The 16,496-nt window shown below is 38.1% G+C and overlaps 1 protein-coding gene across 1 annotated transcript in view; it reads right to left on the bottom strand.

Annotated features, from left to right (window-relative positions):
* The window catches only part of ATP2B2 (ATPase plasma membrane Ca2+ transporting 2), a 174,631-nt gene that overhangs the window by 132,354 nt on the left and 25,781 nt on the right, over positions 1 to 16,496 (bottom strand). The window contains exons 4-5 of the mRNA XM_044676014.1: positions 4,977 to 5,234; positions 1,473 to 1,598 (exon numbers count right to left, since the gene is read on the bottom strand). Coding sequence (XP_044531949.1) covers positions 1,473 to 1,598; positions 4,977 to 5,234 — 384 coding nt within the window. The remainder of the gene's footprint in view (positions 1 to 1,472; positions 1,599 to 4,976; positions 5,235 to 16,496) is intronic.

The raw sequence follows: 16,496 nt of genomic DNA, 5'->3' as shown, positions 1-16,496 counted from the left end.
TTCTGAGAGTCCATTCCAAGAATAAGTAACAAAGGATTTAAGTAGGAAAGAATATATACAAGATGGGAAAATCCCAAGCTATGGTTTATGGCTTATATCATACTTGAAATTCTTCTCTCCAGCCCTTCCACTCTTTCCTTTTAAAAGGCACTACATCCTCTTAATTTCTAATTCTTTGCCACCACAAAAAGAACTGCTACAAATATTTTTGTCCTTTCCCCTTTTTTATTATCTCTGTGGTACAGATGCAGATCAAAGCACACTATTTTCCATATTAGCTTATTTATGGTTTTATTTGGGGAGGTTGGTTTTATATGAGTATTCTCAAACAATAATGACCAGTATCGTAGCATGTTTTGCACGATAATACATGTATAATCCAGAGCAAATTACTTAAGATCTCTGACATGAAAGGGGGTGGGGGAAGGGAGGAAGGGAAACAGTATGGATCTTATAATTTCAAAAACCATGTGTGGAAAATTGTTATTACACGTAATTGAGAAAATAAAATATCTTTGAATACGAATCTCAATTTGCTCATCTTTCAAACAAGGAAACTGGATAAGTTGATGTCTAAGATCTTGTTTAGCTGTAATGTTCATTTTTCTAAGATACCTTCCAGTTCTAACAGCACTCTATTAAACTTAACATTCTGGTTCTAAGGACCCTTCCAAATTCAGCACTCTGTATTCTAACATTCTGTGATCAAAAGGCACTTCCATCTCTGACATTCCGTGTTGTGACCATCTACATCCAAACTTTCTAGATTATCCTTCTAGCTCTGACATTCCATGTTCCAATAGTCTCTATTTTCAGATCCCTCCCAAATCTAATAGACTCCCCTTGCTCCTGACATTTTATACTCTAAGTTCCCTTTCAATTTTGATATTCTATGTTCTAAAGTTCCTTCTAGATCTAACCATTTTAACATTCTATGTGCTAAGGTCCCTTTCAGAAATAATAATTTTAACATTCTGTGTTCTAGGGTCTCTTGTAGCTTTCACATTTTAAGCATGTACACTTAATTCACGGCCAGGTCAAACCAAGATAACGCAGTGGCCAGGTTCCACAACATTCCAGAGGAAATACCTGCTTCCTGTTTATCTGTTGAGAAGGGGGCACAATTCTTTCTCCTTCTTGGCTCCAACAACCATATCATTTGGGAGGAATGGGAACAAAATTTGGCTTTTCATAGAGTGAAATGAGCTTCATTTAATGAATGAAGTCAAGTTACAGAAGAATTAATTCCTCAGTCTTAGTTGAATTGGTGAGAGAACTCAAAGCCAGTGGCCTGCCTCATAAAGACTTTGTGCCATTTCCCCAAGAACAAGGTAGAAGAAAGGGGGAGGATCTCTCAGATAACCAAGGCAAAGCATCTTCTGGCTGGAAAGGATTTCATCAGTCAATTGTTAGGGGATGAGAGAATGATGGGGGAGTGTCTATGATGGAAGCAGCGAATCATGGAATCTCACCTGAAAGCAGCATGGGGTCCTTGTCCACTGATTTGCGGACCTGGTCAGATTCTCCAGTTAGGGAGCTTTCATCAATCTTAAGGTCATTGCCTTGGATAAAGATCCCATCAGCAGGAAGTAGGTCACCTGTTAAAGGAACAGAGGCAGAACAAAGAAGAGGAAATGAGTGAAAATTGTTCTTCGAAAAGGTTGCCACCATACTTAGACTATATTGTTTTTCCTTTTGTTAAACCCCTGCCTTTCTGTCCTAGTAAGAACTCTAAGACAGAAGGGGAAGGGCTAAGAAAAAGGGGTTAAGAGACTTTCCCAGGATCATATAACTAGGAAGTGACTTCAGGAAAGATTTGAACCCAAGTTCTCTCAGCTCTAGACCTGGAGTCTAACCACTGTGTCACTTAGCTTTCCTGACTACAGTATCCTTAATGGTATCCTGGGGTGAGGTTGGGGGAAGCATTGGACCCTGGAATCTAGATTTATACAAATAGAGCAGGAATTCTTTACTTTTTTGAGTAATGGACCCTTTGGGTAGTCTCATGAAAATGATGAACCCCTCTCAGAATCCAGTTTTTATAACCATAAGATAAAATACAAGAGGTTGAGAAAGGTGTCATTGGAAAAATGACATTAAAATATTTATCAAAATATTTTTAAAAGTTCAAGCTATTTGCCTCAGTGAATAGAGAGCCAGGCCTAGAGATGGAAGGTGCTAGGTTCAAATCTGACTTCAGACACTTCCTAGCTGTGTGTCCCTGGGCAAAATCACTTAACCTCCATTGCCTAGCCCTTACCACTCTTCTGCCTTGGAACAAATACTTAGTATTGATTCTAAGACAGAAAGTAAGAATTTTTTAAAATTATAATAATAATTAAATTAAAATACATTTTTAAAAAGTAAGTTCAAGGACTCCAAATTAAGAATCCCTGCTAGAGAATCCCTACTCTACTTCAACAACATCTACATGATCTCCATTTAGACCAATACAGAAATTCCAGCTACTCCATAGCTTGCTAGGGCATCAAAGTGGCTACTAGAGCTCTACCACAAGCCTTAGAACTTCCACCCTTTCCCTCCTCCTCTTTCCCAGGTCCATCTAAAAATATTCATCTCCAATCTGCATATCACAGCCAGTTTTAAATGATTCATCCTCTAGTCTCCATGCCTTTGTGTTGGCTGGTTCATGCTTGTAAGGCTCTCTTTCCTCACTTCCATCTTTCAGAATATCTGGTTTCCTGCAAAACTCACCTGATGCCTTTCCCAGTCCTTCTTTGCTGCCTTTTAATCCCTCTTGAAAATCACTTCTTTCTCTTCTGTACACATTTTTATGTTCTTTGTTATTTACATATCTACTGTATTATTATTAGAATAATAATAACGACCATTTAGACAGGGTAATAATGCCTTCCCTTTTTCATAATACCTTCATCTATCCTGTATATTTCTTGTAGGTACCTAAATATTTATATGTCAGCTCCCCCCTTAGAATATAAGCTCCTTGAGGGGCAGGCATGGTTTTTATTTTTTATTTTCATCTTCATTGATTAACACGCAGTCTGGCACATAGTCACCACTTAATAAATTCTTATTGATTGATTGGTATTTCTATTCTGATGAGGCAAATCCTAGAATTACATATTTTCAGCATTCTGCCTGGATCAGGGGGCCATAAAATTAGGTTAAGAATTATGTGTGTGTGAATTCATATATCTATATACACATATACTACATACATTTATATACATATACTCTATCAGTATTCTACAAAGGAACCTATGATATATATTGGACTAGAACTAAGTGATCAAGATTCTCCTTTCTAAGTCTAAAATTCTGTGATTCTATGAGTACCTATCCCTGACCAAATTTGGCCTGTTTTTAGATCTCTTTTTCCTCCCATCTTACCCAACATTGTTCTCAGCTCAAGTTCTATATCATTAAATGAGATAAATATATATATGCATGCATAAAGTATATATAATTACATATATATGTCTATATATATATCTTAAGTGCTTTAAAAACTTTAAGGAGCTAACTAAATTGGCTACTATAATTGATACTCCTAGGAGTATCTGACTTAGAAAAGGAAAAGGAGATTGTTTTAATTTGCATTTCTCTAATTAGAAGTGATGTGGAGCTTTTTTTTTTAAACATGGTTATAGATAGCCTGGGTTTCTTCTCTTGAGAACTGCCTTAGATTGGAAAAGATGATAAAAATGGAAAATGATAAGTGCTGGAGGGACTGTGGGAAAACAGGCACCACAGATGTACTGTTGGTGGACCTGTAATGAGTCCAAAATTTATGGAAAGCAATTTGGAATCATACACGAAAAGTTACTAAACTTTTGATCCTTTGACAAAACTAAGCCACTATTAGGCTTATATCTCAAAGCAAGCAAAGAAATTGGAAAAGAGCCTATAAGTAGAAAAATATTTATGTCCATTCTTTTTGTGATGGCAGAAAACCAGGAACTAAAGAGATGCTCATTAATGGAGGAACGGCTGAATAAATTGTGGTTATGTGAATGTGATAGAGTATTGTGGTGCTTTAAAAAATGAGGAAATAGGATATTTTATTTTTTTAAGTTGTGTATTATGTACCTCCATACTAGTTATGTTGTAAAAGAAAAGAAACAAAAAAGAACCAAAATAAAGAGAGTTTTTTAAAAGTATGCTTCAAACTGCATTCAGAGGCCATCAATTCTTTTTTCTGGAGGTGGAAAGCAAAGGTCTTATTTTTGGGAGACATGGAAAGACACATAAACTGATGCGGAGTGAAGAAACCTGAGCTAGAAAAATAGTACATTCAGAATATCAATATTTAAAGAATAATTCTGAAAACTTTTATAAACTGATAAAGAATGAAATGAGCAGAACCAGGAGAACAAAGTGTGTAAGAGGGCAAAGAGCTATGGTTGTTATAGACAAAGGGAATCAAGGAAGATTTCAGGGGAAAAGTGGTAGGTGAGTTAGACTATAAAAAATGGTGCAGGTGAATGTTAGATTTAGAGTATGAGGATCTGGATTATTTAATCTATTAATAAGTAAGCCATTGTTTACTAATAATTACTTGCTAATCTATTGCTGGAATTTGAGGCAAGTCACTCAAACTCCCTGGACCTCAGTTTCTTCATCTGCAAAATTAAGGAGGTGGGCTAAATTAAATGGCCTCTGAGGTCCCTTCCTTGAACTCAATCAAAAACCTGGTTGTTTTTCCAAGCATTGCTTGGTCTTGGATCTTATTTGAGCCTGGGCTCTTTCTTTTCTCTGTTCTTACAGCATAGATGGATCACCAAGGTCACCTACCTTTGGGCTCACTGCCCTGCATGTCCATACTGGAATAACCAAATGTTGATCTTGTTCTCTCCAATCATCCGAGGCTCAGCCTGGATGCCCAGGCTAGCCTATCTCACATCACCTAAACTCCAAGCCAAGCACAAAAACTAAAGAAGAGTGGAAAAGATCACAGAGGTTCTGATGTTGGTGTGGTGGTGGGGAAAACTTACCGTATTTTACCTGGGCAATGTCACCAACCACGATCTCTGCCACTGGAATCTGGATCACCTGTGCTCCCCGGACCACAGTAAACTTCTGCTCCTGTTCAATTCGGCTCTGCAGACCCCGGAACTGCTTCTCCTTGCTCCAGTCATTAAAGGCAGTGACAAGAACGACACAGATAACTGATAGAAGTATGGCGGCCCCTTCAATCCAGCCAGCTTCTGCCTCCCCTTCATCTTCGGCCCCAGCCTGGGCTGTTGCACACGCTGTATAGGAGAAAGAAGGAGGAATCATAAGCAAAGTCAAATAAGACTGAGGAGAGATCAGGCCAGCAAACAGAACTTAGTTCACCAAAATAAGATGAGAAACTTAGAAAATGAGTGACCCCAAATGATCAACCTGCTAAAATGAAGCTTCCGTCCTCATTGAATAAAAACCGAGAGTAAAAGTTCATCAGGTCCAACTTATTAATCATACTTGGCATATGAATAGGATCTTATGTTTTTTAAATAACTTCATATCTTTTGTTTATGTTCCTCTCATAATAATTGTGGGTTCTATGAAGGATTAAAATATTATTTCCTATCTTACAGATGAATAAACTGAACTCCAGAGATATTAAATTATTATTTATAAAAGGAGAACCTTGGCTAAGTTACCCACTTGATTGGGTCACCAGTTTCTTAGAATTAAAGGGAGCAAAGGGTTAAAAATGCATGGTACTGGGGGCAGCTGGGTGGCTTAGTGGTTTGAGAACCAGGCCTAGAGATGGGAGGTCCTAGGTTCAAATCTGGTCTCAGATACTTCTCAGCTATGTGACCCTGGGCAATGGGCACTTGACCCCCATTGCTTAGCCCTTACACTCTTCTGCCTTAGAATTGGTTCTAAGACAGAAGGTAAGGGTTTTTAAAAAATGCATGGTACCTTAGAGGTCATCTAGTCCAAACTCCTCATTTTGCATATAAAATGCAGGGAAGTTTATTAAATAATTTGCCCAAGATTACATGGGCAATAAATAGAAGGTACAGAATTATTTCTTTAAAGCCCTTATCATCTGTCTCGGGAATCAATACTGTGTACTGGTTCCAAGGCAGAAGAGGAGTAAGGGCTAGACAATGAGGGTTAAGTGACTTGCCCAAGGTCACACAGCTAGGAATTATCTGAGGCCATATTTGAATCTTCTCCAAGTCTGGCTCTTAATCCATTGAGGCACCTAAGTGGCTCCAGCAGGCACAGAATTTAAACCTGGGTTCTCTGACCCAAAAGCAAAACTTCTTTTGATTAGATTGATTAGACTGCTGGTATTCTCTTTAGTGCTAAAAGGAGCCTTGAATGTCAGTAATTCAAAACCTCCTATTTTACAGGTGAGGAAATTGAGTGAGGCATCACAGGTAGCAAATGGCCAAGGTAGCCTGGCCCTTCTGACCTCAATTCCAGTCTCTTTTCATTTATCAAGTGAAAGTATAATAGATCATAGTTAAAGACACATCAAAAGTCACACAACTAATGACAGAATTAGGATTAAAGGTTTTTCTCTCTTCAAGTTCAGGCTCTTCCCATCATATTGACTTCTTAACTGCTGCTCACCTTTGGCAATTCAAGGAGACATTATTTATTTGCCAAGTAAGTGTTCTTTCCAATTATTCAGAGGAACAGTTTGGAAAACTCTCTTAACTACAGATGCCTGACTCAGAAGGGCAATTAGTCTCTTAAATACGGGAGGAGTATAGGCACAAAAGTACAAATTATCCCCTCAAAAACATCCCTCAAGGGAGTTGTGGCTGAGGGACCAGGGGCCCAATTTTGCCCAAAGGAAGAAAGAAGGGTGATTTGTAGTAAGCAGGCAGGCTATAATGAGAAGTAAGAGGATACAAAGTAGGAGAAATCAAAGCTGAGAACTAGAGAAAAAATTCTGGCAGAGAATAGTATAAGCCTTTCAATTGTCTGAAAGATAAGTGTTGAACTCTCTCTGACTGAAAAAATCTAAAATTAGACAGACCAGAACCATTGGAAAACACACCTACAGGCAGGCAGCAAACACTTCTCCCCTTATGGGGTGAGGGGGCTGCTCTGAGCTATCCCTTAGACTCCTTCCAGCTCTAGCATCTCATGAGTCAAAGATGATAGTAGGAAAACACAACAAAATAGCATTTAACTAAAATGTAAATATTGGATATATCTAATTTTTAAATGACCTTCTTGTATAGTTTCTGAGATTACCTTCCATCTATTCTATGTGCATGGCTGTTTGCATGTTGTCTCCCCCATTAGAACATGAGCTCCAGGAGGGCAGGGACTGTCTTTTTGCCTTTCTTTGTACCTCAAGAGGTTAGAACAGAGCCTGGAATATAGTCAGTGTCTAATATATGCTTATTGATTAATGCACTGATTGACAAACAAGCCACACTTTGTACAAAGTTTCTATTTTGGTTTTCAGCAACTTTTGGTTTTCTGACTGGTTTAACAGCTTTGCTGGATCACTCTTTTCTGTGATCTGAGTCAGCTGTTAAGACAGCCCAAATCATGAGGTGAATGGTTTATCTGTATATTTTCTTGTTGTATGGATGAAGCCATGGTGGTGACATCATTGGGCATTAATTCCTCCAATCAAAACTACCCAGTGTTAGAAAATATCATTTATTTGAAAATTAGGATTGGTATAATCACATTTTCAGAAAGAGAAATAGGGTGGATTCTTCAAAGTAAAGCCTGGTGAACTGGACTTTCAATCCTAGAAAAATCCAAGAATGTATGACTAGAGAGAAGGTTTATGGACATTTAGAAAAGGAAACAGTAGTCATTAAGAGATGACATGGGTTTCTCAAGAACAAAACTTAGAAAACTTACATCATTTTCTTTTCCAACAGGGTTAAAAGGCTGGAAAATAAGAGTAATGATGTAGACCTAGAATATCTGAATCTCTGCAATCTATATGACAAAGACCATCTTGATATCCCTCTGCAAAGGATAAATAATGCTCTAAAAGGGATTTGGAATATTTTAATCCTGTCCTAAAGAGTGGTGATCATCATCAACCACCAGACAAATCTCTAGGAGAAGACCACTGGGTCCTTAGACCTATTTGATTTAACATTCATCAATAACTTGTAGGAGGTAATAGATGGCATACTTTATCATCCAAATGAAACTAGGAGGGAAAGAGAGTATATTAGATGAGAAAATCAAGATGTCCAAATCCCACTAACCTAACACTAGAAAGACCATGTGCATAAATTAATATAAAAATATACTTTGTAGGGACAGTTAGATGGCTCAATGGATAGAGAAGAATGTCTAGAGATAGGAGGTCTTGGGTTCAATTTTGGCCTCAGACACTTCCTAGCTGTGTGGCCTTTGGCAAGTCATTTAACTCTACTCTTCTACCTTGTAAGTGATACTTGGTATTGACTCTAAGATAGAAAGTAAGGGTTTAAAAACAATGTATTTATTGTATTTGGTGGGATAATGAGTAGCAAAATGAACAGAACCAAGAGAATATCAGACATAGCCACAGATTCAATATCTGAAGAATGAATTGTGACTGTATCTCCAGAGAGAAAACTAAAAGGTGGAAACATGAAAGACACAAATTGTATATACATGTCTGTGTCCCGGATGATGTCTTCTGTGATATGGGGAGGGGGAGAGGGCCTGGGACACTTGTGGATAAATTCTATTAATCAAAAAATAAAATGTGCTTGGTCTTTCAAGGTATTCTTAAATTCTGGTCCTTCCAAGGTTAGAAAAATGAGCCAAAAAGATAAAACTGAGTATTGGAAAATTAATTGTATAAATATATGGGTACAGAATGGGGGAGATGTGGCTACACAACCATTTATGGGGGGAAAGGCCTGGGAAATGTACAATTTGCAAGATCAGTGAGTCCATTTTGAGACATGCTGTAAAAAAGTAGGTTTCTTAGGCTAACTTAAGAGAAGTACAGTATTAATAATGAAGGAGGCAATGGCTCCACTGTCGTCTAACTGGTCATGACACACCTCTACTTTTCTGTTCTGGGATACCAATTTTTTAGAAAGGACATAGGTAGAACTAAGGTGCAGTGGACACAAAGTGAGGAAACTGGATTTAGTTAGATGTAAGGAAAAGCTTGCTAGAATTGCCTAAAGGAGCAATGGAGTGAGTTCTCCATCACTATAGTCCAAATGGAATCTAACGGGTTCCTTCTTAGGCTGTTGATAGAGGGTATCCTTGTTCAGACATAGGCTGGAGTAGATTAGGTCCCTTCTAACTCTGAGAATATGGAATTCTCTGAGTTATTTCCCATCATGCTGATGATTACAACAACTCTACCTGGTACTTCACAGGATCTTGGGTTTATTGCAGGAAGAGACATTAGAGAACATGGATTCTAGTCTCTCTCATCCTTTCGTAAAAAAGGAAACTAAGTCCTAGAGAATTTGAGTGACTTATCTATACAGGTCTTATCTTTCCTCCATTGATAGGAGGGATGGTTTTTATCCATCTTTGTTGCTTGGCCTAGTCCCTTAAAGACCCATGGTCATTGGCTTGACATATCCTGGGTTTTCTCAGTCTCCCCATATCTTTCTTCATATGATGTTTTCTGCACCTTCTCAACTCTGTTTATTACTTTCTTAGTTTGGCAAAATGTAGTATTGGATCTAAGTTTAGGAAGGCCGGGGTTTATATATAGCCTCTGAAACTTACTGGTATGTGACGATTATATGCCACTCACTTAAATCTCTCTAAATCTCAGTTTCCTCATCTGCAAAATGGATATATATATATATATAGTATATATATATATATATATATACATATATATATATGTGTGTGTGTGTGTGTGTGTGTGTGTGTATACTGGCAACCATCTCATGCAGTAGCTGTGAGATTCAAAGGAAATTATATACAGGAACCTTAAAGTGTTATATAAATAGCAGTTATTATTTTTTTTAATACCCTTACCTACTGTATATTGGTTCCAAGGCAGAAGATGGTTAAGGGACCTGCCAAGGGTCACAAAGCTGGGCGATTGTTGAATCCAGATTTGAACCCAAGACCTCTCTTTTCTAGAACTGACTCTCAATCTACCTAGCTACCCCCAGTAATTATCATTACTGACCACTGTTGGAACACAACTGAAATATCCTCCTTAATGTCCCTCCCCCAATATATCTTTTTCAACTAACCTTCCATACCATTATGTATGTCCAATGCTACTTCCTTATAATTGCTCTGAATGAACTATTTATGTACCTGATTCTCCTATTAAATTGAAAATTCCTCAGGGACAATTAGCACACCTCCTTCTCCCCTGTATATCTCAGGTGCCTAGAACAGGGTCTTGTCCATAGGAGGCAACTGATGAATAGCGAATTGTGTGTGTTGCAGAGAAGGTGAAAAACACACTGAATCAGCATCTGCTGGAGGACTGAGTTGCTTTTCTGGCTCCCCTTCCAAAGATCACAGCTAGGAATTCAACATTACAGAACTACAAATATTGCTTTACCATGTTTCCCATTTCTTGTTGGTGCCAAAAGAAACCAATATTGCTTACAAAAAGGCTATGAGACAGAAAGCTAAACATACGCATGATTTACCAAGTTTCAAAGAATGAGCTATGATTTACTTAAGATGGAATATAACATTAACTTTCTCTGATGATAAAGAAGGGACTTTGGGACCATTGCACTCTCTAGGCACATCAAATAAAGTACTGGAACTGAAGTCAAGAAGACATGAGCTTAATCCTGTCTCAAACACTTACTAGATGACTAATATGACAACAAGTAAGCTCCTAAATCTTCTTCAGCCTCAGTCTTTTTCCATCTGTAAAATGGAGATAATAACAACGCCTAATTTGCAGGGTTTTAAGGATCAAATAAAATAATATATAAGCATATATAATATGCCAAAATAACATAGACAGCTAGGTGACTCAGTGGATTAAGAGCCAGGCCTAGAGATAAGAAGTCATGGGTTCAAATCTGACCTCAAGCAATTCCTAGCTGTGTGACCCTGGGTAAGTTCCTTAACCCCCATTGTCTAGCCCTTACTGCTTTTCTGCCTTGGAACCAACACACAGTACTGATTCTAAGACAGAAGGTAAGTTTTTTTTAAAGTAATATGTGTAAAATGATTTGCAAAGCTTAAAGTACTGCACAAATTATCATTATAAATTTATCACTATACAGGAAAGTCTAGAACTCTCAGAGCCCCAAGGAATTCTTGAATATGTAGCAAGATGTAAGCAGCTCTGAAAAGGTCTCTTCCTATCACAAAATATCCCTCATGGATAGCTGAAATTATGGCACTAAAAATCATGACTTTGAGCTAAGTATTGATACAATACCTGAAATGCACTTTATGAACCTTAGAAAGCCATATGAATGAATATGTTTAATAGGTGTGTTACAGATTAGTTATTCTTATTCTCCACTTTCCATCTCTCTTTATATAAAATGGAAGAGATCCTATTAAGTCCCTAACACCTTGATGTAAATGAATTCATCAAATACTTTGCCTTGTGGAAGGATGATAAGTGGAGAGTAGGTGGAAGAGAGAGATAAATACACACAAAACAGGAAAGCCAAGGGCATCAAAGATAATAGTAAATGATGCACAATTTCTTTTGTCTGATGTTGAGATGGAAGAGCCATGAGGCAGAGGGAGTTGAGAATAAGGTATAAATTTATTGACTATCATTCTTAAAGCTTTTCTAAATAAAATAGGAAGACCTTGGTGAAGAAGATGAAAGGGGGAGAGGGAGACAGAGATTAGAAAAGGGCAATTCTCCCAGTGTTCTATAGCAGTTATTCCAGAGTTAATTTCATGGAATGTTCAGTGCCTACATTCAGAAGAAAATGTCTTTCTCTTCATTTTAAGGTTTTCTAAGCAAGATTGGATAGTCAAGTTGGATGCATATGCATTCTCATACACACACACACACACACACATGCAATCAATGGGAGTTCATGACAGAGGGAGATCCTAACAGTTTTGATGAATTGGGAAAGGGAAGAAGGTGACATGGACAAAGCTTTGAAAGAAACTAGGGATTCTAAGAGGCAGAAGTAAATATTAGGCATGAAATATATCCTGTGCAAAATTGCAGAGATAGAAGATGGAATGTTCTGTGTGAGGAACAGATAAGTCAATTGCAATGAACTGTAGAGAAACAAAAAAAGAATGCATAAAGAGTCTGGAGAGGTAGGTTGTAGCCAAGAAGTAAAGGACATTAAATGCCAAGCAGAAGAGTTAGTATTTGACTCTAAAGGTAATAGGGAGCCAGGGAAGTCTATTGAGAAAGGGGGTGACATGGTCAGATCCATGCTTAAGGAATATCATGTTGGCAGGTATGTGACAGATTTGAAGGCAGGGAGAGTAATTAGAAGACTACTGACTCTACGATGATGAGATTGCAAATCACTGAAATATTAACATTAGAAAGTGACTTTATTCTTGACATCTTAGAACTAGCAAGGGTCTTGGATAGCATCAAGCCCAAGAGTAGACTCCTTTTCAAAATAAAGTTTTTAAATGCACAAAATAAATTATATAGGGTTACAAAGAAAACCAATTATATTGGAAAAAACTTATAATTTTTCCCCATCTAAGTTCAACAAACTTCTGAATGGGATTGTGAACCTCAAGTTAAGAGCCCCATCTCTAACCTTTATCAGTAGACAGGAGGATCATGAGACCCAGGGATGTTTACACTGAGTTTGTAACAGAGCTAAGACTACAATCTTGGGTCACCTGACTCTGAAAACTGGTACTCTTTCCATAATATTACGCTGTCTCTCATTTCCTCTGGAGACCAAATCTAGAGGGAACATTTTAATTTTAATAAGCAAAATAAAATAACTCTACATTTGTGAAAACTCTATCTTATCTTTATTTTATTTTATTTACTGGCTAAATCTCTTTATTTTCCTGGAGGTAATTCTTCATTATCTTATGATGCTCTAGTCCTCCAAACAATTATGTTCCAACAAATGTTTATGTTCCCGCTTTCTTATCTGTAGTGGGAAATCTTGTATTGTAGTCCCAAGGGTGTGATGAAGGAAAAAGCTGAAAGAGAAGAGAATGGAAAAAAAAAAAAAGGTCTAGTACCATGGACAGCAGAGTGTAGGTCAGGAAATGGTGATGGGGGAGGCAGATGACTAGGACTTTTTTCCTAGAGAAAAAAAAATCATCTCAGTAGCTCTCTGATAGTTGGGAACGAAAGGTGAAAAAGGAGAATAGGACTATAACAACATTTTGTAATGATCAACTGTGAGACGCCTAGCTACTCTCAACAATACAATGATCCAGGACAATTCTGAGGGACTTAGGACATAGAATGCTCTCCACCTCCAAGAAAGAACTGGTGGAGTCAGAAGGAAGATCAAAGCATGTGATTTTCCACCTTCATTTACTTGGGTTTTTATTTGGCAGGGTTTGGTGAGTATTCTCTTACAAAAATGAACAATATGGAAATATGTTTTGCATGAAAATACATGTGTAACCCAGATCAAATTGCTTACCATTTCCAGAAGGGAGGAGGGAAGAGAGAAAGGGAGACAATTTGGATCTTACAACTTCAAAAAACTTATGTGGAAAATTGTCGTTTCAGGTAATTGGTAAAATAAAATATCTTTACAAAACAACAACAACAACAACAAAAAACCCAAACAAAGATTCTTAACTGAAAAAGAGGGTTGGGGGAATGGGAAATTAAGAACCAATGCTGACTCTATCATGGTAGTGATAGGCATCTCCAATTTGAGCCTCAGTTTCTTCTTTTATAAAAGAAAGAATTAGAGTATTTGATAGTTAAGATCCCTTCCAGTTCTGACAGTCTATGCTGCTATAATAGAATGTCCTCGACTGGGTTTGCTACATCTTAAGAACATCTTACCCTCCAGGACGAACTCATTTTCTCAAGTCAAAGTATTACAGAATCATAATCCTCCCTTAAAAATACAAATTGCCCTGTGAAAGGTAGGTCATTATTATGTTATCCACTGTTGACAATATAAAATTTTAAAAAGAGGAAGGTCCTGAGGGAGTCCCACTTGTGAATAAGGGAAGGCAGAAAAAGAAATAAATAGTCCTGTAGCATTGCTTGGGGACAAAGCAAGGCTGGATAATGACAGCAACAATGATTTTGATGATGAAAGCTGATATTTTAAGAGCAAAATCCTTTCTGTGCATCATCTCATTTGAGTCCTACAACAACTCAGTGAAATAAGTGCTATTAACATCTCTACTTTACAGATGAGGAAATGGAGGTTCATGGAAGATAAATGACTCGCCCAGGAACATGAAGCTATTAAGTCTGAGCAAAATAAAGGGAAAGACCTAAAATATTACTTGAAAAAAGCAGGACCTGAGAGGTAGGGATTAGAGGATTCCTGAGTGAGGGGAACCAGTTTCTAAGAGCAGCATGGGGGTCTAGGACACCTGGCCATCAAGATTGGCAGGAGAAAAGTTTGTAGGGCTTACTTAGAAAGGCTCAGTAGATAGAGACCTAGGCTTGGAGATAAGATGTTTCAAGTTCAAATGTGACCCTCAGATACTTAATCCCAGTTGCCTAGCCCTTACCATTCTTTTGCCTTGGAACTGATATTTAGTATCAATTCTAAGACAGCAGATGAGGATTTCTAGAGGAAAAAAAAAAGAAGAAAAGTTATGAGGAGTGCCAAAAACTACTGAGAGGGGTGGATATGCATAAATGAGGGCTCTGATTTTCCCATGGCTTCTTCTCTCTTTTCTTTAATGATCTCTACTCTAATAAAATGAAGGTAGAACTTCAAAGAAGCAAAAATTTCTATACCCGAGGCTGGCTTTCATAAAATTAAGAAGTCAGAGGGCCTTGCCTTTGAGATTATTTTTGATACATTTCATGTATCTTTTAGCTACCAATCACTTCCCAACAACAACACCCCAGTGCTCTTCCTTGGAAATAGATAAGCAAAACTACCAGACATAAGAACAGTGACTGACAAAACACTTAACATTCAACTTTCTTCTAAATAAATACAAAATTAAATCAGAAATTGTCACTATTTGTTGGAGAGGAATCAAGTATACCTTAATAGCCATCATCTAAAACCATTGGTCTCTGCACTTCATCTGATTTTGGTTATATTTGACTGTTCTCTTCATTCCTTGGAAGTGTACTATATACTTGGAGTCGGGGAAAAAATGTTCAGATCCTTTGTCAGCTGCTTACTGTGTGAATCTGGGCACTATACTTGGTCTTTTTCTTAGCCTCAGTTTCTTCATTTGTAAAATGAGCAGATTAAATGAGATGACCTTTCGGATCCCTTCCAATTTTAAATCTCTGGTCCTAAAACCAAAGAAGCCTTAGTAGGCAAAGGAATGAGTCTCTTAATAGTATGAATTCAGGCACCAGGAATTGGGGAGTTATAATTAGGAAGATCTCTTCCCATCCTACCATGTCGCATATGTTGAAATCACATGCCAGGATGGGCACCCTGGAGTGATAGAGCATTCTACACCATTGAGTATCCTCTGGCACTCTGGTTCTAGTGTCTTCTAATAGAAAACAATAGAAAAACTGGGAAATACTCAAGGGATAAATAGTAACCTCAGGGAATTGAGGAGAAAAAAATCTGCAGAGAAATAATATATGCCAAGGAAAGGAGTGACAACCCAGCCTTCACACAGAGCTTTGGCAGGGAGGCTCTAAAGGGTCTTTATAGGGCTGTGTTCTGATTAGACCAATAATTTTGAGAGGAATTCATTCAGTCCTGAGCTAAATGCAGTAATTACCAATCAGACAGTATTATCAGAAAAAGGTCTAAAATAGGAAGACTCTGAACATCTGTATGTGCCCTGACTTCTGTTGATGGAGTATACTGCCAACCTAGCCTCTTCTACGCCTCACCCCACCTACGGGCTGCTATTTTTAAATGTGGAACACCTTGTGCCATTGGACGCCCCCTCTAAAGTTCCCAGGGAAAATCTCATCCCGCCTACTGCAGTATTTTAAATTCTTTTAAATGAATCGAGCTCTACCTGTCATCTACAGGGAAGCTCTTGATGAATTCCAAACCTGAAGACACCCATCAGAAGGCTTGTTCCACAGCAATGGATCTCAGCTGGGGTCCAAGCTTCTAGGCATTCTAGAAATGCTGTCATTTGGATATCCAAGGGAGGGGATAGGAAATGGGAAGGGGCACTTATTTATTTGTTAATGATTTACTGATCTACATAGCACAAACTAGTAGCCTTAGGGGACAAGGTGATGATGTATAGTATAGGACAAATGAGGACTTCTCTCAGAAATACTGGAGTTCATTTTTATCATTCTTCCCTTGACCTCATCCTGTGTTGCAAACCTATAGCAGGTGTGCAGGAGGAGACTGCTCCCTTCTCCCTCTACATGCTTGCCTGAGGACATTCCTCACATCACCCACCCCTCTGCCTAGCAGCCCAATGGGAGCACTTCCTCCCTCCCCTGTCTGGAATAAGGTGGATGTGGGGAGGGTTCACATGTGGTGAGCAGTTTTGGCACTCAGCCTCTAAAATGTTCACCA

Source organism: Gracilinanus agilis, chromosome 1 (genome assembly GCF_016433145.1).
Source record: "Gracilinanus agilis isolate LMUSP501 chromosome 1, AgileGrace, whole genome shotgun sequence".
Classification (NCBI taxonomy): Eukaryota; Metazoa; Chordata; class Mammalia; order Didelphimorphia; family Didelphidae; genus Gracilinanus; species Gracilinanus agilis.
The sequence above is the reverse complement of the archived record's forward strand: the minus strand, read 5'-3'. Positions and strand labels throughout refer to the sequence as shown.